This window comes from Heptranchias perlo, chromosome 27 (assembly GCF_035084215.1).
Source record: "Heptranchias perlo isolate sHepPer1 chromosome 27, sHepPer1.hap1, whole genome shotgun sequence".
Classification (NCBI taxonomy): Eukaryota; Metazoa; Chordata; class Chondrichthyes; order Hexanchiformes; family Hexanchidae; genus Heptranchias; species Heptranchias perlo.
The window spans coordinates 29,532,121-29,559,142 of record NC_090351.1 but is presented as its reverse complement, the minus strand read 5'-3'; the positions used below and the strand labels follow the sequence as shown (position 1 = coordinate 29,559,142).

The following is a 27,022-nucleotide window of genomic DNA, read 5'->3' as shown; positions in this document are numbered from 1 at the left end:
CAAATCATTATGACATTAAAAGGAGCTCTGCTGGATAAGGATGCCTATCAACAGACTGGGAATAGCCAGACTTTGAGAATTGTGGGTGCAAGCCAATTCCTACCATTCCACTTCAGAGTTTGCTGGAGCACACAAAATATTTTCAACATATGGATGCAACAATAGTGGAATTACAGAATCTTTCTGGATAGATGAGCTAAGATGAATCAAATAGCCTTCATCTTCTATATCTATCTTGTGATCAGCATGCACCACAAACTATAAGTTTGTTTTCTCATTGTGCCATTGTGCTTTTTTTCCTTGAAGAAAAATCTCAAAATCTATTAACATATATTCTTCCCTCTTCCTTAGGTCCTCCTGCATCAAGTCAAGAGAGCAGCTGACCTGTGTCTGACCCCATGCCCCCAATATTGTTCTGAACCTGGTTGCTGGGAGATGTACAAGAACAGCCCAAGAGGATTCTCCCTCCAATTTTCTGTCTGTCAGGAACTATCTAAGGTGCACACTGTGCTACCCAGAGAACAGACAACATTTGTAACTCAGCACACTGTAGGGAAGAGAATCATGGTTGTGAATCCAAATCTTAACACTGAGAAAAGTTTGAAAGCAAGATGGATAGCAGTGGATAGTGTACTGCAACATATCACATTGGTAAATTACAATCTTGGACAGTCTAAGTCAGTCTAGTATACAACATAAAAGGATTTACCTTTCCAGAGTTCTCAGGCCCAATAGCAATTCCAAATTCAGTACGAATGAAAGTATTGTTGATGAGTTTAGTAATATCAGAGAAGGTCTTTCCATAATTATCACTGAAAGAAAATTACCAATTAAAACAATACCGCATGTAACCTACAGAATAAACAAACAAAATTGGAAAATGCCAAGTAATGAAAAACATTCCATTGGTACTTGGTGTATTAAAATACTGTGTCCTAGAATAGTAGGATATGGTTTTACATCAAGGATTCCCAACCTGGCAAATTCCTACTCTTAGCCAGGCTATTCTTGGGGGAGCAGCAAAGTAAGAACAGGTGTTTCTTCCCAAGAGGAAGAGACATTTAACTTAAATCAAACCATATTAAATCAGCACAGTTTCTAGTAGCAATTACACAGGAGCCCGTAAGTAGTCAGCCAGAAAGTGATAGACTGCGGGGTCTCAAGCAGAAATAAACTTAATGTAAATTTTGTGTTGTAACTGAAAAAAGTTAGATCATAATACAGTTGTACTACGGTTATTTGTCACATGTAATCAGGTTTACCATCACCCTTCTACCCAGTTTTAAAAACTTCTAAACTATCCAAAAGGTACAAATAATTTGGTCACAATTCTGCCTTCTTACTATACTCCAAGCAAGTAATGATGAAATTATCCCTAATACTATTTGGCCCATCCCATGGCACTGCAGCATACAACTTTGCAACCATGGTAATACAGAATAAATCCTGACATTCTTCCTGAAAATCCAACTTCCGTATCCAAGCATGAAGGCTTTACGATTTAAATGAAGTATTTGTTAATCCATTATCAGCATGGTTACTGACAAGTCACAAGAGGATACAAGAAGCAAACCAAACCATTTTGTAGCTTCTACTACAACTCAGCATGTGGTCAGAAATTGTTAAAATACAAATTTGAGTAGGTAAAGAATGAGGAACATCAGAGCTCCTTTTCAGATAAATACAGTAATATGCTCAGTTAGAAATATTGAGACATTTTGGCACTGTATAGCAGCTAGAAAATAACTGCAGAAGGTTGATACTCTGCTATTGCTTACAATAAAAGCACAAGACAGCAATATTTAATGCATGTCCTAGTTTCAGGGCTGTTCATTAAAATTTCTGAACTTGGTTACTCATTAGGGCAAGTGTTTTTCCCTCAAGTTCAAACTGCTTACAGGAAGAAAGGCAAAAGTTGTTTAAGCCCTGTCAAAAAGATATAATTGAAACCTGAAGATTACATGCATAACCTTACCTTCTGTACAACCGCGACTGTCCAAAGCTAATTCCCAAGAATGGCAACTGAAAGGTTGTTAAGGCTAAGAGTACCTGTGAATGAAAACACAATGATTGAATAAATTTAATCTACTGTGTTGAATTCACATTTTTCCAAGTCCAGAGTTCTTCACAATAGAGTACTTCTACACTGATGTACAGCAATTTCAATCCATTCAATGGCTCATTAGAATAGTTTGCTGCTAATTCACAGGATCAGTGAAAGTCTGTAGCTGCAGATATGCTATAGAGTTCAAAATTAAACCAGAACTAGCAACCAATAAGTCACTATAATCTCACAATCTCACATTGGTTGAAGTCTGTAAAAAGCCTCCACAATTTTTTTTGCATGTTGAAACAGCTTTGCAAGCTTAATCACAAGATCAATCACACTTCTGTCAAACCAATAGTCACACATGCTTCAAAGAAGCTGACATCTCCTTAAATTCTAACAACTCAGAGAGCATCATACGACTGAAAAACAGCCTGAATAAAGGTTTGTGACCAAAACCATTGCTTTAAAGTAACTGAATTAGTTGTATTTCTTTGACATAGTAACTGGCCATAATGAACATCAAGTTAGTTTTGATTTGGAAAACACAAACTGCTAACGGTAACAGGTTTGCAAAAACAACTTCAGGGGTGAAACCTCTACTAACACTTAGTAATTAAAAATAAGGGCCAAAGTATCGACTTATCTACTCAGTGATCAGAAAGTGATACCACCCATTAGCACTATTTTACTGGGCTTTTGTTGGGGTAATTGCCTGTTCACATTTAACAAAGTGTCTAGAAGATCAAAACAGCACAGGAAAGGGGCTGAACTATGACTCACAAAAAAAAGTGGGGAGATGACTGTTCAATTATATTCTGATGTGGAGATGCCGGTGATGGACTGGGGTTGACAATTGTAAACAATTTTACAACACCAAGTTATAGTCCAGCAATTTTATTTTAAATTCACAAACATTTACCTGAGGAAGGAGGAAGCCTCCGAAAGCTTGTGAATTTAAAATAAAATTGCTGGACTATAACTTGGTGTTGTAAAATTGTTTACAATTATATTCTAAACGGCGAGAGCTTGTTTGTCATCTCATAGTACATCTCAGCACTTTGAAGGACCTAATGCCACATCGGGATATTTGCTGGATCAGTTGCTTTCAAAGATTGGGTTGCGAAACATTAATTACTGGGTTGCATCCCCGCCCATCATGATCACACTGCCTCTGTCCCCCGCCAAGCTCACATGAAGAGCTGCCCCAACGTGCATTGAGCCTGCTCACTCCCTTATTGCTGCTACACGCTGCTCCCCCTGGCGGCGGGCGGGGACGTGATGAGCAGGTGCCTTGTAGGTGCCGTAGGCTAGACAACAACCGTGGCGACCAACATAGAGGAGATCTTCAGGTCTTTTGTGGTGAAGAAGATAAAGGAGCTAGAGAACAAGAAGCAGAAGTTGCAGTGGGGGGGGGGGGGGGGTTCGATTTTTTTTTAAAAACAGAGGTGGGCAGGGGAAGGAGGAAACAATAGTTTTTATTTAAATACAGATGATGTGATTCATGTTCTCAGTATATTTTAAACCATTTTCAACCTGATCCTGGTGGCTGTGAAGCCACCGGGTGAAAATGTGAGGTAGACCTGGAGAAACATGTTTGTAAAGAGAGATCTGGGTTTCCAATCTGGAGTTTAATTTCAGTCCGTTTTATTCTCTCACCCCCGCGCCTTTTGTTGGGCTCAGAAAACAGGGCTTGTCCTGCTGTTCTTCAAATCCTGGCCCATGTACTGGGACCAGCACGACAGCCACTCCAGCAGCATGTGTTTCTCCTGGAGTTTTTTTTTGGGGGGGTGGGGGTGGGTGTCAACTCAGACTCCTCTTAAGAAGTTTCTTCCCGAATCACTGAGCACTGAGCTACCGGTCATCTCATTAGCGTTGCAATTTTTCTTTTTTGAAAATAGGCGTGCATAAAGGACTGAAAATGTAATCCTCCGAAAGGCAATTTTATATTCCAGCTATCTAATTTCAAATATAAACCTGGAGTGAATTGGTTTCACCTTGTGCTGTAGTGTTGGCCTCTTTTTAGGAAGTGACCCTGTTTTTCCTCCCCCCCCGCGGACAACAGTAGTAGTTTACAACCTAAAAGTTCGTTCTTCCACATATAGCTGGCAAACGTGAACATATCTGACATTTACAAGTTGAATCTACTGTGGAGGTACCTCGTCAAACCCTCACACCCACCCCTCCAAAAATGTATTTAGAAAATTACTGTTCAAGTCTTCAACATCAATGTTGTCTCAGCTACTATAATTTATTTGTACCATTATATTGCAACTACCATGTATTTGTTTTGCACTGTGTAGATTTGATACTGCCAACTTGCTGCAGTCTCAAGTTATATTGCCCCACATGCACCACTCAGATTGTGGGAAGAGCAGAGCTTCTGCATGTGCACATCCAAATGTGTGCACTGAGCTATGTTTGTCAGCTGTAAAATTTAGTTGCAGTCCAGCAGCAAGGAAAGCCTGGGTTACAAAAAAAAATACTTTAAATAAGTTAATCCTGAATCAATAATGAAGCTAAATTTGATGCCTGACCAATAAAACGAGCTGGTGCAGCTCACCTGTGATAGCACGCTGACAACACGCCACATCATTAAGTTTGTCATCTTTTTGGATCCATGCTTTCAACGAATATCCACTGTTAAGATTAGTGTTCTGTTGTTGCTGCCGTTCACAACAACCTACATGTGCGAACTGGGATTTGCGACTTTGACAAGGTTAAAAACAAGAGAAAGAAACCGACTCAACAGAACACCTGATACGCTGTAGCGCTTTCATCTTGTGATCCAGATTGGAACGAGATCATGAACAGGCAGACCCACCAGTCACATTTAAATACAGTATACAGTAAAAAAAAGACCAGGTTGAGTTTCACTTAATGATTAAGTGAATCTCACCTGATCTTTTTACTGTATTTAAAATGTTTTTCATGTAACGTCAATGTCTAATTTTAGTTATTACTTGAAGTGAAGTGGTTAAAGCTAGCATGTATTGCCCTTTATTGAGATTTTATGAAAACGCTAGTCAGAAAATGCTATTGTTTTGGGTCCCTTTAGGTAAGTGTTTTTCTTCCACTGGTTCACGTGAAAAAAAAGTTTGAAAAACACTGCTAGATAGTGGGAGATAGCTGCCAGTAACCACTTCACAGATAGCTAGCTCCAAGTAAATGCAACCATAGTGGCAAGCACAGGTTGATTAATGTGATTAGATAGAGAGAAACTGTTCCCATTGGCAGAAGGGTCAAGAACCAGAGGGCGTAGATTTAAGGCGATTGGCAAAAGAACAAAAAGATGACATGAGGAAAAACTTTTTTTTAAAACACAGACTGGTTAGGATCTGGAATACACTGCCTGAGTGGGTGATGGAGGCAGATTCAGTCGTAGCTTTCAAAGGGGAATTGGATAAGTACTTGAAGGGAAAAAATTTGTAGGGCTACGGGGGTAGGGCGGGGGAGCGAGACTAGCTGGATTGCTCTTGCAGAGCACCAGCAAGGACTTGGTGGGCTGAATGGCCTTCTTCCAAGCTGTAACCTTTCTATGATTGCAACAGAGCATGACTCACTCACAATAAATCTGTTTTTGGCTGGATAAGCTGCAAATTAATATACATTAAATTTAGCATAAGGGGCACGCATTTCTTTGAAACTCACAAGCCACTGTGACAGGCATTTTCATTGTTAAAGCTGCCATATTATTTGACACATTTAATTACTTATTTTATAAATGGCGAGAAACTAAGAACTGTGGATGAGCAGAGAGATTTAGGGGTCCAAGTGCAGAAATCACAAAAAGCTAGTGGACAGGTACAAAAAATAATTTAAAAGGCTAATAGGAATGTTGGCCTTTATCTCAAGAGGGCTGGAATACAGGGGGCAGAAGTTATGTTACAGCTGTACAGAGTTTTGAATAGACCCCATTTGGAGTACTGCATTCAGTTCCAGGCACCACACCTCAAGAAGGAAATATTGCCCTTGGAGTGAGTGCAGCGCAGATACACCATAATGATATCGGCGCTAAAATGGTTAAATTATGAGGACAGGTTGCATAAACTAGGCTTGTATTCCCTTGAATATAGAAGATTAAGGGCTGATCTAATTGAGAGGTTTAAGATGATCAAAGGGCACGCGCGCGGCAGAGAAACTATTTCCTCTGGTGGGGGAGTCCAGAACAATGGGGCATAACCTTAAAATTAGAGCTAGGGCATTCAAGGTGATGTCAGAAAGCACTTCTTCACACAAAGGGTAGTAGAAATCTAGAACACTCACCCAAAAAGCTGTTGAGGCTAGGTCAAATGAAATTTTAAAACAGATTGATAGATTTGTTAGGCAAGGGTATTAAGGGTTAGGGAACCAAGACGGGTCGATGGAGTTAAGACACAGATCAGCCATCATCTAACTGAATGGCGGAACATGCTTGAGGGGCTGGGTGGCCTACTCCTTGTCCGATGACAATAACTGGTATTTTATAGTGAGTATATCATCCTGTAATTGCATAATTTGACCACAAGTTTAACAGAAATCACTTACAACAAAGATTTAAACAAAACTTTAAAATTCAAAAATTACATATTTGCAATAAAGTGCATCCATTGAATTGTATTTTGTCTTTTACTGCCTTCGTTAAAGTTTTTACTTAAAAAAGGTCTCAGCCTCTCAAAAGCATTGGTTTTGGTGCCATATTTTTGCCCAGAGTTATGATTCTGAGCTTAAGCTGAATTGTGCAGTCTGAGCATGTACTGTGTACCTAATTTCCCAGGATGCATCAGTACTCCTCACTCAGCTAATGACATGTTTTCTTCAGTTTCTAAAATTTATATTGAATGTTTTGTTTTGAAAATCAGATAGACTGGTAGGGAATTAGTGTTCTGATTACACACCTGTAGCAGTTTGTATTGTGTTCAATAAACTTCAAAAAGTGCATTAAAATGAGGGGGCTGGGAAAGAGCACACGTACAGATGGGGGTGGGGAAAGAACACGCTGTCTTTTCTCCTACTCCTGCACTGTGTTCACGAGGAGGGTAAACAGCATTCATTCTGATATTCAAAGCTTTCGATTCAGTGGAATTGTATATCTACAGATAGCATGTTAATAAGCTGTCGTTTATAAAACAAATTCCACCAAGTGATGGCAAACCAGATAACATGCAAGCAAAACATGCAAACTTGCAAGTATGAACTATGAACACACATGTAGGGCATTTTCAAAAACATCTTTACATTAACATCACAGCTAGTGTTATGAAAACCAAATTAATTTGGTACCTGTCACTACGTGCAGTGCAGGATTTTTCCAAAAATTATTTGTCTGATAACAATCATTCCCCTTGCCAAAACAGCAAAGAATTATAGAAAGTTACGGCACTGAAGGAGGCCATTCGGCCCACTGTATCCGTGCCAGCCGAAAAAGAGCTATCCAGCTTAATCCCACTTTCCAGCACTTGGTCTGTAGCCCTGCAGGTTACAACATTACAAGTTCACATCCAAGTACTTTTTAAAACGAGTTGAGGTTTTCTGCCTCTACCACCCTTTCAGGCAGTGAATGCCAGGCCCCGACCACCCTCCAGGTGAAAAAAATTCTCCTCAGCTCCCCTCTAATCCTTCTACCGATCACTTTAAATCTGTGGCCCCTGGTCACTGACCCCTCTGCTGAGGGAAATAGGTCCTCCCCATCCACTCTATCCAGGCCCCTCAATTTTATATACCTCAATTAAAAACTCCCCTCAGCTTCCTCTGTTCCAAAGAGAACAACCCCAGCCTATCCAACCTTTCCTCACAGCTAAAATTCTCCAGTCCTGGCAACATCCTCGTAAGTCTCCTCTGTACCCTCTCTAGCGCAATCACATCTTTCCTGTAATGTGGTGACCAGAACTGTACACAGTACTCAAGTAGTGGCCTAACCAACGTTTTATACAGTTCTAGAATAACCTCCCTGCTCTTATATTCTATGCCTCGGTTAATAAAGGAAAGTATTCCATATGCCTTTTTAACCACCTTAGCTACCTGTCCTGCTCCCTTCACAGATCTGTGGATATGCACTCCAAGGTCCCTCACTTCCTCTACACCTCTCAGTATCCTCCCATTTATTGTGTACTCCCTTGTCTTGTTTGCCCTCTCCAAATGCATTACCTCACACTTCTCTGGATTGAATTCCATTTGCCACTTTTCTGCCCACCTCTGACCAGTCCATATACAGATTGAGTACCCAAACTCTATTCGGACTTCATTACTGTAACCACAGAGCGAGTAATATCTTTCCCATACCTAAAGTGGGTACAGTCAGCAGGGTTGCTCACTACTTCCCTGCCGCTCAAACCAAGATGTGAGGTATCCAAAGCCACGGTGAGGAAGCATATAGAGGTAGAGTGAGGCAGGAACAATTTAAGAATATATCCCTCTGTGGTTAACAACATACTACTGTGTTCCTGTCAAAGTTCAAAAATATTAGTGAGAAACCTGCCACAAAACTGAGGGGCTGTCAGGCTACAAGATAAACTGGGACTAATCTGCGCCAAGGGTACGGTAACATAGTGGTTATGTTACTGGACTAGTAATCCAGAGGCCTGGACGAATAATCTGGAGTCATGAGTTAAAATCCCGCCACAGCAGCTGGGGAATTTAAATTCAATTAATTAAATTCAATTAATTAAATAAAATCTCGTATTAAAATACTAGCATCAGTAATGGTGGCCATGAAACTACCGGATTGTCATAAAAACCCATCTGGTTCACTAATGTCCTTCAGGGAAGGAAACCTGCCGTCCTTACCCGGTCTGGCCTATATGTGACTCCAGACCCACAGCAATGTTGTTGATTCTTAACTGCCCTCTGAAATGGCCTAGCAAGCCACTCAGTTGTAAAATCTCGCTTAAAAAAAGTCATAAGAATAAAACCGGACGGGCCACCTGGCATTGGACCACTAGGCACCGGACACGACAAAGGCAAACCAAGCCCAGTCGACCCTGCAAAGTCCTCCTCACCAACATCTGGGGTCCTGTGCCAAAATTGGGAGAGCTGTCCCACAGACTAGTCAAGCAACAGCCTGACATAGCCTTACTCACAGAATCAAACCTTTCAGCCAACGTCCCAGACTCTTCCATCACCATCCCTGGGTATGTCCTGTTCCACCGGCAGGACAGACCGACCAGAGGTGGCGGTACAGTGATATACAGTCAGGAGAGAGTGGCCCTGGGAGTCCTCAACATTGACTCTGGACCCCATGAAATCTCATGGCATCAGGTCAAACATGGACAAGGAAACCTCCTGCTGATTACCACCTACCGCCCTCCCTCAGCTGATGAATCAGTCCTCCTCCATGTTGAGCACCACTTGGAGGAAGCACTGAGGGTAGCAAGGGCACAGAATGTACTCTGGGTGGGGGACTTCAATGTCCATCATCAAAAGTGGCTCAGTAGCACCACTACTGACTGAGCTGGCCGAGTCCTGAAGGACATAGCTGCCAGACTGGGCCTACGGCAGGTGGTGAGTGAACCAACACGAGGGAAAAACTTACTTGGCCTCGTCCTCACCAATCTACCTGTCGCAAATGCATCTGTCCATGACAGTATTGGTAGGAGTGACCACCGCACAGTCCTCGTGGAGACGAAGTCCCATCTTCGCACTGAGGACAACATCCAACCACCGTGCTAAATGGGATAGATTCAGAACAGATCTAGCAGCTCAAAACTGGGCATCCATGAGGCACTGTGGGCCATCAGCAGCAGCAGAATTGTATTCCAGCACAATCTGTAACCTCATGGCCCGGCATATTCCTCACTCTACCATTACCAACAAGTCAGGGGATCAACCCTGGTTCAATAAGAAGTGTAGAAGAGCATGCCAGGAGCAGCACCAGGCATGCCTAAAAATGAGGTGCCAACCTGGTGAAGCTACAACTCAGGACTACATGCATGCTAAACAGCAGAAGCAACATGCTATAGACAGAGCAAAGCAATTCCACAACCAACAGATCAGATCAAAGCTCTGCAGTCCTGCCACATCCAGCCATGAATGGTGGTGGACAATTAAACAACTAACGGGAGGAGGAGGCTCTGTAAACATCCCCATCCTCAGTGAAGGCGGAGTCCAGCACGAGCGCAAAAGACAAGGCTGAAGCGTTTGCAACCATCTTCAGCCAGAAGAGCCGAGTGGGTGATCCATCTCGGCCTCCTCCCAATATTCCCACCATCACAGAAGACAGTCTTCTGCCAATTTGATTCACTCCACGTGATATCAAGAAACAGCTGAATGCACTGGATACAGCAAAGGCAATGGGCCCCGACAATATCCCGGCTGTAGTGCTGAAGACTTGTGCTTCAGAACTTGCTGCGCCTCTAGCCAAGCTGTCCCACTAAAGCTACAACACTGGCGTCTACCCGACAATGTGGAAAATTGCCCAGGTATGTCCTGTCCACAAAAAGGACAAATCCAATCCAGCCAATTACTGCCCCTTGAGTCTACTCTCAAACATCAAAGTGATGGAAGGTGTCGTCGACAGTGCTATCAAGCGGCACTTACTCACCAATAACCTGCTCACCGATGCTCAGTTTGGGTTCCGCCAGGACCACTGCGCTCCAGACCTCATTACAGCCTTGGTCCAAACATGGGCAAAAGAGCTGAATTCCAGAGGTGAGGCGAGAGTGACTGCCCTTGACATCAAGGCAGCATTTGACCGAGTGTGGCACCAAGGAGCCCTAGTAAAATTGAAGTCAATGGGAATCAGGGGGAAAACTCTCCAGTGGCTGGAGTCACACTCGGCACAAAAGGAAGACGGTAGTGGTTGTTGGAGGCCAATCATCTCAGCCCCAGGGCATTGCTGCAAGAGTTCCTCAGGGCAGTGTCCGAGGCCCAACCATCTTCAGCTGCTTCATCAATGACCTTCCCTCCATCATAAGGTCAGAAATGGGGATGTTCACTGATGACTGCACAGTGTTCAGTTCCATTCGCAACCCCTCAAATAATGAAGCAGTCCGAGTCCGCATTCAGCAAGACCTGGACAACATCCAGGCTTGGGCTCATAAGTGGCAAGTAACATTCGTGTCAGATAGGTGCCAGGCAATGACCATCTCCAACAAGAGAGAGTCTAACCACCTCCCCTTGACATTCAACGACATTACCATCGCCGAATCCCCCACCATCAACATCCTGGGGGTCACCATTGACCAGAAACTTAACTGGACCAGCCATATAAATACTGTGGCTACGAGAGCAGGTCAGAGGCTGGGTATTCTGCGGCGAGTGACTCACTTCCTGACTCCCCAAAGACTTTCCACCATCTGCAAGGCACAAGTCAGGAATGTGATGGAATACTCTCCACTTGCCTGGATGAGTGCAGCTCCAACAATACTCAAGAAGCTCAACACCATCCAGGACAAAGTAGCCCGCTTGATTGGCACCTCATCCACCACCCTAAACATTCACTCCCTTCACCACCGGCGCACTGTGGCTGCAGTGTGCACCATCCACAGGATGCAACGCAGCAACTCGCCAAGGCTTCTTCAACAGCACCTCCCAAACCCGCGACCTCTACCACCTAGAAGGACAAGAGCAGCAGCCACATGGGAACAACACCACCTGCACGTTCCCCTCCAAGTCACACACCATCCCGACTTGGAAATATATCGCCGTTCCTTCATCATCCCTGGGTCAAAATCCTGGAACTCCCTCTCTAACAGCACTGTAGGAGAACCTTCACCACACAGACTGCAGCGGTTCAAGAAGGCGGCTCACCACCACTTCTCAAGGGCAATTAGGGATGGGCGATAAATGCCGGCCTCGCCAGCGACGCCCACATTCCATGAACGAATAAAAAAAAATCCCCTCCTGGACAAACGCTACCATGCATGCCAGCACCTCCACCAACCCCCAACAAAATGTTAGCACTAAACGCCAACCTTAATATTGCAGACCTGACAAATGGAGGGAGGGTGCATTTTCTGCCTCTCTCATCTCCTCCCTCCTCCCCCACAAACATAAGATACTTTGGGATACCCATAAAATAGCTTAGTGCAAAACTACCTCTCATGCTAATGTCTGATGAGTGCTAATGAGTATGGAAGTTAACACTCTTCAAAGTAGGCAACATACTGATAGCATAAAGGCCTGAAGCAAGGGCAGAGCACATGGAAGAATACAGTTTACACAATACTTCCTCACTATTTGAATATACTCAAATAGTTTGATTTCTAAACAGACCTAGGATTAGTGAAATTCTACACTCATGTAAAGTGGCTCCAATTGTGATACAAAGTCAGTAAAAAAAAGCATCAACCAAATTACAAGGCCTCAATAAAAGCAGCAGAGATCCAAATCATGATTCAAATTGTCATATCAAGTACGAAGCTGTGAAAGTCTCTCTAACCTGCCAACTGAAAGCATTCTTTGAAATTTTAAGTCAATATTCCTATTCTACAATGCCCTATTTTCAAACCAGAAATGTTACGCTGCCAATTAGTATTAGTAAGTCTATACCAATATATTTACAGACTACTACATTATCCTGATTCCAATTTTCTTCACTAATGTCCCGAAGGCACTGGCCTATACCAGGGCCTTTCCTTAGAAACTAGCTACCCTCCGGTATCTCATTTTCATGTGTGGATTTAGACAGTGAGCATCTGCAGCCTATTAGTGGAAGGCTTCACAAACAAGCCTGATCCCGTCCTCATTTAAGCACACATACACACGATTTCCAACAAGAGAGCTGAACTACAAATCAGGAGCATGAACTCTGGCCAATTTTTCCCTTACCAATCCAGGGGCACAAAGGTCAAATGCAGTATCCTACTGCCACACCGAATAACTCAACACAGAACAGGGACTGGACTCAGGACCTTATCAGTCTAGTGTGGATCTGAGCTATAAAATGAGTTCATCAAGCAAATCATTAGGGAGTTTCAATAACCAGACAGTAATAAATAATGGAATCTAAAAATGTAACCTGCTCATTATTGATAGAAAAGGTTTTCTGGAAGGCTTTTTTTTTGGGGGGGGGGGCGGTGGTGGGGCAGGGTAGAGAGTGTAAATAGGTGTGCAAACTTTAATGGTTGCATTTAAAACTTCACCTCATAATGGATATGTATTTCTGCTTTGTTTTAAATGGACTATTAATTGATAGGAAAACTAGATAGTACAGCAAGCAATTACCCACACAATTATTTTTCTGAAGGTAAATTTAAATTTAAAACAGAAATAGACAGTTTCCTAGAAGTAAAGGGAATTAGGGGTTACGGGGAGCAGGCAGGAAATTGGACATGAATTTAGATTTGAGGTTGGGATCGGATCAGCCATGATCTTATTGAATGGCGGAGCAGGCTCGAGGGGCCGATTGGCCGACTCCTGCTCCTATTTCTTATGTTCTTATGTAATGTTAGTTATAGAAACTAAACTGCACCCGCACCAGTTCTGGCACAATATTTTCCTCAGGGGACAGCAATTCTTTTGTTGATACAGACGGCAGTCTTGATAACCACTATTATAAAAAGGTATACAATGAGGCGACAGATTCAGTTAATCTTGACCGGGTCTTTGAAATTACACTAAATATAAGAAAATAAATACTTTAACACTCAGATGAAATTCTTCCATCTGATACTTTCATGGCAGTATTAACCTGTTTATTGATGAAGTATAAAAGTTTGTTTTCTCTCAGATTTGAGCAAATTTACTTGCACCCCAGAAAATCTATTTGCACACTCTGGGGAACTGGTTTAACGTTGAACATATTTCACATTGTTCAACATAATATTTCCAGTTAAATAATGCTAACTTTGTTGAAGTTCAATTGCATGCAAATATGCACTAAGCAGTTTCAATGACTTAGAACTCAAAATTATTACATTCAATTGTAAGGGAAATAGAAAGCTCATAATACTTACACCAGTTCCGTCTCCAACCCATGCCAATGTTACAGATCCGCTCAAATCCACAAACTCATACTGGAGAAAAAGAACAGAAGCATTAGAAAGCATATTTAGGCACTTTTCCATTGTAAGGACGTACACATTTACAAAGCAGTGACACTTTAAAGTCTGACTGATATGGTAGCCTAATAGAAAACATGGGGGTTTAATGAAATAAACTTGGGCCATAGTTTTTAAAACTGTACTGTAGGCTTTTTCTTGTAATTAGTGTACTTATGCATCAACTTGCACAATTGTTTTTCACACCAACAACACACATTCAAAGTGATGTTGCAACTCCAACATCACGCTTACTGTTATACCAAACTTTACCCCCTCTCCACTACCATTGACACTAGGACTGCTGTTTTACTAACTAAATGAAACTAGATGAACCAAAACTCCCTGGAGTTTATCAGCATAACAAATCATTATGTTTCAACTTCTGCCAGTGCCTACTGACTTTGCTCAGTTACCTGCAATCATAACATTGCGCTCGACCCAGAGCTAAACTTTACACCCCACATCTGGCTCATCAATATGAGCACTTTCAAAACGCTGTATTTATGCCTCAATCATCCCATCACTGTTGAAATGCCTATTCAGGCTTTCAAGGGTTGACTTCTTAAATGGTCTCCTCAGAGTCCTTCCCATCTTCACCACTCAAACTTAAGTCATTGCACAGCTCTGGCCCAAGTTCTCTCCTGCACACTTAACATTCCAATTTTCACCACGTAGAGACACACTGACATATCTCAGCAGTGAAAGAATAGTGTACTGATTCATTATATTAACCAGTTAGGGTTGCTAACCCTCCCAGGTTGTTCAGGAGTCTCCCAGAATTGCGTGTTGCTCTCCTGGACATGGCTGCTCGCAATCCAGGAGGAAATTACTCTGTATTTGCAGAACTTCACACCTGCGTGCCTCATCGCTACTTGCAATATCCACCATCACACTTGGCAATGCTCAGGGAGCCTGTCTGGCTGGTTCCTTGAAGCAGCCTGGAATTTCTTCGTAGCTAGTCCAGTCCCATGACCTCGTATTTCTGGCGAAGTTACAGCGTGGAGTAGGACCAACTAATTGCATTCAGTCTGCAGTAACGTTGGGTAGGCATACTTCAAAACTTAGTCAGCCAACATCAAAATTAGTTTATTTCTCACAATGCATGCAATGTATTTATGACAGTTGGTTAAAAAGGATCTTCGCATCTATATGCTTGCCATAAACTATCGTGGGAGTTCTTGACACATGAATTAAGCTTAATCTATGGGGGAGAAACATATTTTGCTGTAAATAGTTACTACTGCCTTCCACCTTTTCTAGTCTAAAGTCTTCCTGTGCCATACAGGATAGACTGAGATTTGCTAATGCCTACCCATAACTAGCTGCTGGGGTGTAGGTGAATGGGCTGGGTAACTCTCCATGAAATTCTCCCTTGCCCAAGAAAGCACTAGGCCTCCACTCACTAGCTGTCAGCTCTCAACAACACAATTGAGACTGAACTCTGTGGGAGATCACTGTTGCAAATCAGTCTCCCATCACTGTGATGCAAAACATTAAAGCACCAATATCTATCACCATGCAGCCCCTCAGGTAATAATTTTCCTCCTGCTCCTGACTTTCTCACTTAACCCTCCTATTGAAAAGCAATGATTCACACTGGGGTTCCAGTATGATTCCAAAACATCTGTCCAAATTGTGCAATTAGTTTTTAAATAAATCTTGTGTACTATGCCATAATTATCTTGTTATCTTAGGAATAGTAAAATAGTGAGACACTCAACTAAGCTAAGCTAAATGCAACATTTGCAAACAGTGGGGCAGTGTCTCATTTTGTTGAAGTGGTGCTCTAATGTTGAAAATGTATTCTGTAGAACTAAGTCAAATATCTACAATTCGGTAAAAGTCCACAGCAAATAGCTTGAAGACAACAAGTTAACCAAATGTTTATTGAATCGTTGGCACAGCCCTAATATTATCAAAGTACCATAGTTCCAATTTTAAAATTTAAGCTAGATTCCTTTTTTGGCAGCACTGACAGCATAAAAGGTAAAAACACCAAAATAAAAATGGGAAGCATTCAAAGCAATACAATTAGAAAATCTTTTTCACTTGTCCCTTTCTTTCTGCATTTACAGAATCTAATGATTAGTCGATGTAAAAAAATATAGAATGTAAGTGTTGATTTTCTTTGAAGGGAAAGCACATCTTATAGCTGAAGTCTAAGACATTGACCTCTACTAATGCACTGCATTCAAACAGGTTATTTCTGATTTTATACTATTCCTGCATCACAAATAGATAGTGATTGTGCGTCTGTACCACTATAGGTAGCTTGTAGATGTATTTTAGTTAATGCACATTAGTTAAAGCAGTACTGAAATGAACAGCAGTATTTCCAAAAGCAAAATATTGCAGATGTTGGAAATCAAACAAAAACAGAAAATGCTAGAAAACAAACACAAGTCAGGCAGCATTTGTGGAGAGAGAAAGAGTTAATGTTTCAGGTTGATGACCTTTCATCAGAACATTTGCAAACTGGGTTTTAAAACTATTTAGCTTACTGCGCTACGGAAAGAGAATTATGCTGAGCAGTGAGATTAGTAAAATAACAAGATAAAAGTCAATTAATAACTAGTGTGGATTTTTTTTCACACAGCAGGTGAAGTGTGCAGCATTATGAATCTTTTGAAATTAACATATTTGATACATGCTAATTTAATTCTGTTATTCTGCAAAGTTACACTCAGAATGCAAAACTTCACAATGCTCTGTCACTTGTTCAATGTCCCACATTCTATTCAAGTCAGCCAAATGTGATTTAATCATTGCGTTTCTGTACTTTGTGTAACAAAGTTATGACCTAGTCAGTTATTGGGGTCTCAATAGCACAACAATAAAAACAGAGTTTCACTGAGTCAACACAAGCATATCAAACGAACTGAACAATCTCACTAAGATCTGTTATTTTGAAAATGAAATTAAAGAAAGTTTTCTGAGTTATAAAAAGAATGGCTGCATTTCTTCTTCTAGGCCAGAGCGATTGCAAAGCCACAGAGAGAAAATATGATCCACAAATCTGGTACACACATCTTAGCTTTGGTCTGTAGAGGAACAAACTGGATTTCCACAAATGAAATGACTTCATATCCAGAAGGGTTATGAGGCTTTTCTTCACAAAGCTGTAAGTCAATCACATTAAAAAAAACTGAAAGGCATAACTTGAAAAAGAATATAAGCAGCCCTCAAATTTGTTCAAGGCAAATCATGTTTCACAAATTTGAGAGCTTTTTTAAAAAAAAGTGGTGACCAATTGAGTAAAGAGAATGTGGAGTATATATGAATTTTCAGAAGGCATTTAATGAGGCGTTTCACAGAAGGCTCATTACAAAAATTCAAACACATGGAGAAGAAATCTAGCAGCTTGGATAGAAAATTAGTTGACAGACAGGAAACAAAGAATTAGGGTTAAAGAATTGTTGTTTAGCTTGGAAAAGGTTTGGAAGTTGTGTGCATCAGGGGGTAGTGCTGGGTTCATTTTTGTTCTTGAAATAGACGCATACAATATCAAAATTTGCTGGCAACAAAAAAGTATGGGTTTGACAAACAGATGGTAGATCCAATTTAATGCAGGGAAGAGTGAAGTAATAAATTTTGGGAGAAAAAACAAGGAATATACACTCAACAGAAAGACGTTAAGGGTGTGGATGAACAGAAACCTAGGGATTCAAATATAAAATTGTACAAAAGTACTTGCACAGGTCAATAAAGCCATAAAGAGAAGCCAATAGAATTTTGAGTTTTATTAATTAGTAATAATAATTACTTATTATTATTAAGTAGTAATAAAAAATTTGCACAATGCAATGATTAGACCACAGTACTGCATCCAGTTTTGGGAGACTGATTATAGAAAGGACATGAAAGCCAACAAAAGCATACAGCAGAGATTCACCAGGATACCTGAGATGAGAAACTATAGTTATGAGGAAAGACTCGAAACACTAGGAGCAGAAAAGGCAAAAGAATAATAGGTTTTGATAGAGTGAATGGGGAAAGACTATTTCTTCTAGATGGGGAATCAGTGACAAGTGGCCGTCTCGAGAGGGACAGGGAGCTATGTCTTTTGTTGGGGCATGGCAGAGAAATTGCATGAAATTAAGACAGAAGCTTCCCTTTTCTCACATCTACCATATTTGACTTATTTGTGTGTAGACTGAAAAAGCTGGGACGGAGGATCAAAAATTCTTGAGTTTGAATGAGTATTCTTCAAAATATGCCAGTATTTTACTGAATCAACATTAAATTTTAGTTACTGTTGATTTAAGGTTATCCATCTCATTCCAAAACAGAAGCAGAAGAAATAAAATTGCAGGAGTAAAACCGTGACAAATGCTGGTTCAGGTACAACTTTGGAGTAGCTAGTTGGATCTATGATAAAGAGGAAATGCCAGTTCAATGTTAATTTGAGGTTGAATAAGCCCAAGTCTGTTCAGAAAGAGAAAATCTGTAGTCCAGAAATATGCATGTCACATTTGGGAAAGAAACAAGAAACGGTACTTAGGCCAAGTACACATTTGATTTAGAAACCCTTACATTTATCTGACCTTAAAAAAAACCCTTAGAATTTTAAACACTGAATAAAAAAAGCATAAAACTAATCTCCAGGTTCCAAACTAATCAATAAATGGAACAAAGTCCAACGCGCATGATTTTTTAAAAATGTGATTGATGCACAATAAAAATGCTAACACACCGTCAGCACACCAAGTATATAAAATACTTTAATCTAGAATCATGAATTTACAGCACTCTTTACATAAAGATGTACTGAATGGGAGGTATAGTACAAACCCAGTTTCACAGCACTTGCACCACTTTGCTTTGGGACACAACTGACTCACTCCACTACTCACTTTACCAATAGTAGCCCCAACTTCAGCAGCAAGGTAAAATAAACTGGGGGGGGGTCGTCTTATTTTCTCTTTATTTTCAACTGGCCATTCCCATACTGACCCCACAGAGCTGCTACAATGTTGAGTTATATTGATGTAACATCCAACAGAAGACTTTTAGGGAGTCTTGCAGTAGCCATTATCATACTCCGTCACAGAGCTGTTGAGATATTCAGTTGTCTGTTTGAACCAGAATGCAGGCCACCTCAAAGAAAAAGGGTAAAATAGTTACCATTTCAGTAACAGTGCTTCTCTAACTTAATCGGTGACCAACTGCGAAGCCACATTGCACTATAAAAAAAGCAGACTAGTCCAGGAATGTCTACTTTAAGCATACCTATTTCAATAGACCTTATTCAATGAAACAGAAACAGATGCAGATCAACTTATGGACAAACAAATTAGTTCAATCTGTGATTTAACAGGTCAATTGGAGCAGATGTGCTTCAATGGTTGTAGTTAACTGCAAAAAATACAACAAAAAGCAATATACTGGAGATCTGAAATAAAAACAGAAAATGTTGGAAACACTCAGGTCAGGCAGCATCTGTAACGAGGGGACGGCAACGCTAATATTTCAGATCTTATGACCCTAAGGGTTCTGATGAAGGGTCGTAAGACCTGAAACATTAACCCTACTTTCTACTCTCTACAGATGCTGCCTGACCTCCTGAGTGTTTCCCACATTTTATGCAATAAATACAACTATTGCTCATGAGACACACTGATCCATTCTTTAAATGAAGTATTAATTTAAACTGTCAGTCTGAGAAACTATATAAAACATTACCAATAGTTACTAGTACTAACACCTACATAGATCACAATATTCTACATGCACAAGGAAACAACCCTACAGTTCTGATGAAGGGTCTACACCTGTAACGACTTATCTAAAGACAGAAAATGCTGGACAACACTCAGGTCATACAGCATCTGTGGAGAGAAAAATAATTAAATTTTCAGGTCCATGAACCTTCATCAGATCGCTCTCTCTCTCTCTCTCTCTATGACCCACTGTGGATAGGGTGGTGAAGGCGGCATTTAGCATGCTTGGTTTCATTGGTCAGAATATTGAATACAGGAGTTGGGATGTCTTGTTGAAGTTGTACAAGACATTAGTAAGGCCACACTTGGAATACTGTGTACAGTTCTGGTCACCCTATTATAGAAAGGATATTATTAAACTAGAAAGAGTGCAGAAAAGATTTACTAGGATGCTACCGGGGACTTGATGGTTTGACTTATAGGGAGAGATTGGATAGACTGAGACTTTTTTCCCTGGAGAGTAGGAGGTTTAGGGGTGATCTTATAGAAGTCTATAAAATAATGAGGGGCATAGATAAGGTAGATAGTCAAAATCTTCTCCCAAAGGTAGGGGAGTCTATAACGAGGGGGCATAGATTTAAGGTGAGAGGGGAAAGATACAAAAGGGTCCAGAGGGGCAATTTTTTCACTCAAAGGGTGGTGAGTGTCTGGAACGAGCTGCCAGAGGCAGTAGTAGAGGCAGGTACAATTTTGTCTTTTAAAAAGCATTTGGACAGTTACATGGGTAAGATGGGTATAGAGGGATATGGGCCAAGTGCAGGCAATTGGGACTAGCTTAGTGGTATAAACTGGGCAACATGGACATGTTGGGCCGAAGGGCCTGTTTCCATGTTGTAAACTTCTATGATTGTGTGTGTGTTTCCAGCACTTTGTTTTTATTTCAGATTTCCAGCATTTGCAGTTTTTTTGCTTTTGTTTACGGTAACTTCTGTTCTCTCCACAGATGCTAGATGACCTGCTGTGTGTTTCCAGTATTTTCTTTTTTTTGTTTCAACACAACTAGAACGATTTTGTACAAGCCACCACAACTGAGAAAAAAAACAGGAAACTGTGATCTGGCACCAGGGACCAGGAGTATCAGCTGTAACAATAAATTCACACTTAGCAGCTGCTAAGCTCTCTTTCTGGAGATCTTAATACCTCAGAGCATATTTGTGCTATACAGCAGAGAAATCAATAATCAAGCAACGTAATGATGGCTTTCAACATATACATTGTGTTGTGATGGCACTACTTCATAGTAGCCCAGTGTGCAAAGACAAAAGGCTGACATACCAAAGTAAAACACTCCTACTAAATAGTTAAGCTTAAAGTACAATGAAAAAAACAATAAAACTGAGTGCGCAGTAATGCAACTAAGTTATTGAATATGTCTACATGTGTCAGATTGACTCAGCTGACAGCACTCCCACCTCAGTCAGACAGTTGCAGTCTTCAGTGCAGTTTTGAGGGAATATCTTTCAAATGAGATGCTGAACCAAAGCCTGGTCTGCAAGTTCAGATGGGCATGGCACTATTTGAAGAGAAAACAGGGAGTCTTTCCAATGACCTAGCCAACAATCCTACTTCAACCATCAATACACTGACAAACAGATTAGTCTATCTGGTCATTCATTTACTGTGTGTGACAGTGATGTTATTCCAAAAGTAATCTATTGGCTATAAAAGCACTGGGACTTCCTTGGGACATGTAAAGGTCCATAACTGCAAGTTGCAAGAGATGCGCTCAGTTGCTCAACTTATGCAAACTACTTCATTTGTAGAGGATATATTGTATTCAACAGTTTCCTGTGCAGTATTTTCTAGTGTTGATACAGACTATTTTAAGAATCCACTGTAAGATAGCTTTTTCGACATTAGAAAAGCTGATGTTTCGGCAGAGGTAAATTTAGAAACTGTAATCATACATTTTGATCACTAGGTTTGCCAACTACAAAATCTACAGCCTAGAACAATTCATTCTCCAAGATATTTTCTTGATTGTGATACTACTCTTGTACAAGCTCCATAGGACTACAAAGGTTCACTTAAGTCTGAGATCTGCTTAATGTGATGGTAAAGTTATTAGCTTAAAATATTTTAAGATTTTGAAAAAAAAGTTTTAAAAACTTGTGAACTGTGGAAGGTTAACGAAACAAACCATTAGGTTTAAATACTGAGAAATAGTATACAAGTGAAACAAGACCACCAATGAGCTAGGTAGAGTTGACAACAGACTGCTTGCCAAAACAGCACATAACAGAGAAGGATGAAACTGTTTCAATACAGCAGTTAATCTATTATTTGATGAGATAATATGTCTTTGCACTAACTGCATCCAAGTAATAGATAGGATACTGAAAGCCAACAAGTGCTACTTTGCAAAATATAGTCTACAACAATTAAGCTTGCCAAACCATTTTGTAATCCTGGAAATTAATGCTACTCTTGGGTTAAACTGAACCCAGCTAAAGCTGTGCTACAGTAATTTTGTTGTACTGGGTTTAGTTGAACACAGCAAATGTTATTCTGTTGCAATACTGAAAGTCAAGTTTATTGTGCTCATGGTGATTTATATTCTGTTGAGCTATGTCATCTTTTTGGAGCTGCATCACTGTAATCACCAATGCCAGGTGTTATGGTAGCTATGGTACATGCATTTGTGCTAATATCTCTAAAGTGCATCTAGTGCATTCAACCAATACTGTACTACATCCATGCTGGTGACCAAATAGTACCCGTATCTTTTTAATTGAGATGATTGATATAGGACACCTGGAGCATCACAATAAAAACCTAGACACAAACTTAAACCATGATCCATTTCCCTTAGACATTGGAACTCATCCAAGCTTGTAACACACAGATGCTCCAATATAAATTTCCCAACTAAAGGCATTAACAGAACTATTCTTTAAATTCAAGTCTTACTGATGCATCAAGAGCTGACTTTTGAACGTTAAAAAAACTTGTACAAAAAGGACAATAGTTTACACCTTATATTTATGCAAAAGCAGTTCCCATGATTTACTACTGCTCACTAAATGGTTCAGCTAAAGTGATTTAAGTTCCCAAAGTAACTGTTGCAGAGTTACAGAGGGGCTTGATGTAAAGTACTGAGGGGTCTGTTCAGAGATTGTGTTCAATTATTCCTCAGGGATTAATTAATTGCTCTCTACCAATATGTGGAGTTAGCCACTATACTTCTCACAGGAAATTAAAGGAATAGGCAACTTATCCAACCAAAGCAAATTTGACCCCAAAGTTTGAGCTATTTTGGACTACAGATTATATATTTGACACCATGGCTTAAAAACTATCCCAACCAATTTCTGCCTCCTGAAATTTTGAGTTTATTTGCCATCAGTGCCAACACTAAACCAGAGTCAATCAGAAGTGGGCTAACAACAGAGTACAGATAGTTCAAAAATGCATTCATATAATTTCTTAAAATTAAGCAATCAAAAATCAGCACTACTTTTCTAAACAAAGCTTAATGAAGGAAAAATGCAAAGAAATGAATCATTTACCATAGAAGGAAGCAGAGTTCAAACAAAGGAAAGAGCAAAATGATAAGGAGCAAAAAACAGTAAAATGCTATGAAGGGAAACAGATTAGAGGTTAGGAAGAACCCAAAGGATTTTGAACGTAAAGAGCAATGGAGAGGCAGCTTAAGAAAGTCAACAGTTATGAGTTCAGCTATATAAATCAGGGAGATAAATATCACCTGAATTATAAGTACAGTGCAATTTACTACTTAAGGCCACATTCCCAAATAGAGATGAGCTCTAAAATAGCATTAGAAGTTGAAGATGCAGTTTTACTGCTACTTTCCAACAATTTAAAGCAGTTTTGGGTTGTATCAACACAAAAATGGCATTATAACTCAGGAAGCTATCAAACACAGAGGTGCGAGTCCCCCTTAAGAACAGTCGCAGTGTCAGTTCCCCTACAGTTCACGCAGAATGCAGTTTAACTCCTACTTGAGAAAATTCAATTTTTTCCAAAGTTCCAATCAATTCAGACTTGTGACGTAAGTGACAAGTTTTGCAAACTATAACATCCAAAGCACAAATTATAAAATCAGTAACACTTTTACAAATCCTTACTCTAATAATCAATTCCAAGAACCAAAATTTAGGAGCTTGGATTCTAAATCTGAACTTTGCAACATACTCTAGCCGCCGATCTGTCAACATGTTCCCAAATACACACGCCTCAACAAAGGGAGGAACAGATTCAACCTCCTACTTAAGTTCTGATCGCATGACTCTAGCGTACTTTCAGCATCAAAAACCAACATTTATAGATATGGATTCTCTAATAGTTCATATTTTTTTTTAAGTTAAATCTTAAAAAAAGACATTTATCCTGAACCTGACCGTTACCAAATTTCACAACGTTTCCAGCAACAGTAGTTTGAGAGAATTCAAAACGCCTACTTAAAATAAATTGGGTAGGTCTCATACCAGAGATATCAATTACAATTTTAAAATCCTGATACACCCTTGCTGTTTTAAAATTACATGAATTAAAAGGATTTTTTTTTTAAAAGACTGTTGGGTAAAAACACAAGATGCAGCCTAGAGGTTTACAAATCCTGGTGCATCTGATGCACTATTTTTAAAACAACGTTGACACGATTGAATAGGGCGTGTTGCGCAAATTTAATTACATTTTTGCTTTTAAAATTCTGACACAAGCGTGAAAGCGATGTTTTTAAAAAAAATATTACACGGGTTAAAAGGATGTTCTAACATGTAAATAACACGCACATAACTATTTATATTTAAGAAAAGGAACAAGCTCTCACGCACATAAGGAACAAGATAGACAAGTGCTCGCTCACCTTGTGGGTGTGTGCTGTTAAATTGCTCTGAAACCCTTGCCGCTGCTGGCAAGCATCACTCGCCCTCTTGTGCAGCCTCACGGCGCCGATGCCCGACGAGCTGTGACTGTAAACACCGCCGCCGCCACCGCCGAACAACTTTTTGCTGAAGCGTTGCTGCTGCTCGCCAGGCAAAACACTTGAAAATCTCCCCTGGAAATCAGAAGGCACAACGGCGGGGACCACGAGCACAAGCACCAACTGCCACCAAACCGCCTCTTTCATTTTTTAAAAAATGTTTATTTCAGAAGCACATCCGACCGTAAACAAACCTCCGAATTTGAGTTACTGGTTGATTTTTCCTTCTTTTTAAATTTTTTTTTAAAATGCCGACATTACACCCGGTTTAAAGCACCGCCGCCACCACCAACAACAACAACCTGCACCTCACCCCCCCGCCGCCGGAAGTCCCGCCCCTTCGCAACGTCAACCGCCAACCATTCGCGCGCCCGACATGCCCCCATCGTTGATTGGATGTGGGACGCGTCAATCGGCATACGTGTCATCACGCTAGTGCTCGTGGAAACTCCGCCCAATTACTTTTATTCAGGTGTTGAGTCGTTACAACAAGTTGCATTTATATAGCGCCTTTGACGTATTGAAACGTGCCAAGGCGCTTAGAACAATATGAAATACGTTTATATAATGCAATGGATTTTTTTTCTCTACTGAAAGTACCTTCGTATTAATTCCATTAATGTATTGTACGTTTCGTTTTATTTTAACAACATTAGTTTGGAATGCAAGCAGTGGTAGGAGATCTAAGGTAATGTTGTCCAATAGAAATTGCTGACACCATTTTAGCCACATGCACTAATTTTATTAGCTAAGGCCTTACCTACACTCACACAACACAGGTAAATGTACTTTACGGTGTATATTCACTTGACAAACATCAACCACCATTCAGTAATGAAGGAAGTAAAGCACTAACAATGATCAAAACATACTTGTACACTCTGTTTTTCGTCACAACAATTTACCAATAAATGCACAAAAGGTTAAAGTACACAAGCACACATTGTGCAAATAAGTATTGAAATCACATGCCCAACAATAGTGTTTATTACTTATTTTTTTTACTGATCAGAAATGCAATTAGCCACATCTGGATTCCCAATTAGCCACACGCGGCTAATATATTGGACACCCGTGATCTAAGTTGAACAACAACAACAACTTGCATTTATATAGCGCCTTTAACGTAGTAAAACGTCCCAAAGCACTTAACAGGAGCGTTATCAAACAAAATTTGACACTGAGCCACATAAGGAGATATTAGGACAGGTGACCAAAGCTTGGTTAAAGAGGTAGGTTTTAAGGAGCGTCTTATAAGGAAAAGAGAGAGTTGGAGAAGTTTAGGGAGGGAAGTCCAGAGCTTAGGGCTTAGGCAGCAGAATGGCCGTCAATGTGGAGCAATTAAAATTGGGGGATGCGCAAGAGGCCAGAATTGGAGGAGCGCACGGTTGTTGGGCTGGAGGAGGTTACAGAGGTGGGGGAGGGAGGAGGCCATGGAGGGATTTGAAAACAAGGATAAGAATTTTAAAATGGAGGCATTGCTGGAACCGGAGCCAATGTGGGTCAGTGAGCACACGGGTGATTGGTGAACGGGATGAAGTAACGGAGAGGGTTGATGAGGGTAGTGCGGTAGATGTGTATATGGACTTTTAAAAGGCGTTTGGAAAAATACCACATAATAGACTTGTTCACAAAATTGAAGCCCATGGGACTAAAGGGAAAGTGGCTGCATGGATACGAAATTGGCTTACGGACGGAAAGCAGAGAGTAGTGGTGAACAGTTGTTTTTCAGACTGGAGGGAAGTGTGCAGTGATGTCCCCCAGCGATTGGTGTTGGGACCACAGCCCTTTTTGATATATATTAATGATCTGGACTTGGGTATACTGGGCATAATTTCAAAGTTTGCAGATGATACAAAACTCGGAAATATAGTATACAGTGAGGAGGATAGCAACAGACTTCAAGAGAACATAGACAGACTGGTGAAATGGGCAGACACATGGCAGATGAAATTTAACGCAGTGAAGTTTGAAGTGATTCATTTTGGTATGAAGAAGGAGGAGAGGCAATATAAACTAAATGGTACAATTTTAAAGGGGATGCAGGAACAGAGAAACCTGGAGGTCTAAATACACAAGTCTTTGAAGGTGGCAGGACAAGTAGAGAAGGCTGTTAAAAAGGCATACAGGATTCTTGGCTTTATAAATAGAGGCACAGAGTACAAAAGCAAGGAAGTTATGTTAAACATTTATAATGTGGAGATGCCGGTGATGGACTGGGGTGGACAAATGTAAGGAATCTTACAACACCAGGTTATAGTCCAACAAATTTATTTTAAAATCACAAGCTTTCGGAGATTATCCCCTTTGTCCTGGACACCATCCAGGACAAAGCAGTCCGCTTGATCGG

At 40.5% G+C, this 27,022-nt stretch overlaps 1 protein-coding gene across 1 annotated transcript in view; it reads right to left on the bottom strand.

Moving 5' to 3' along the window:
- sort1a (sortilin 1a) overlaps positions 1–24,987 on the bottom strand; it is a 70,003-nt gene extending 45,016 nt beyond the window's left edge. The window contains exons 1-4 of the mRNA XM_068007541.1: positions 24,556–24,987; positions 13,921–13,980; positions 1,976–2,049; positions 710–812 (exon numbers count right to left, since the gene is read on the bottom strand). Of these exons, the coding sequence (XP_067863642.1) occupies positions 710–812; positions 1,976–2,049; positions 13,921–13,980; positions 24,556–24,819 (501 nt within the window). The 5' untranslated portion in view covers positions 24,820–24,987. The remainder of the gene's footprint in view (positions 1–709; positions 813–1,975; positions 2,050–13,920; positions 13,981–24,555) is intronic.
- Between the last annotated feature and the right edge of the window lie 2,035 nt (positions 24,988–27,022).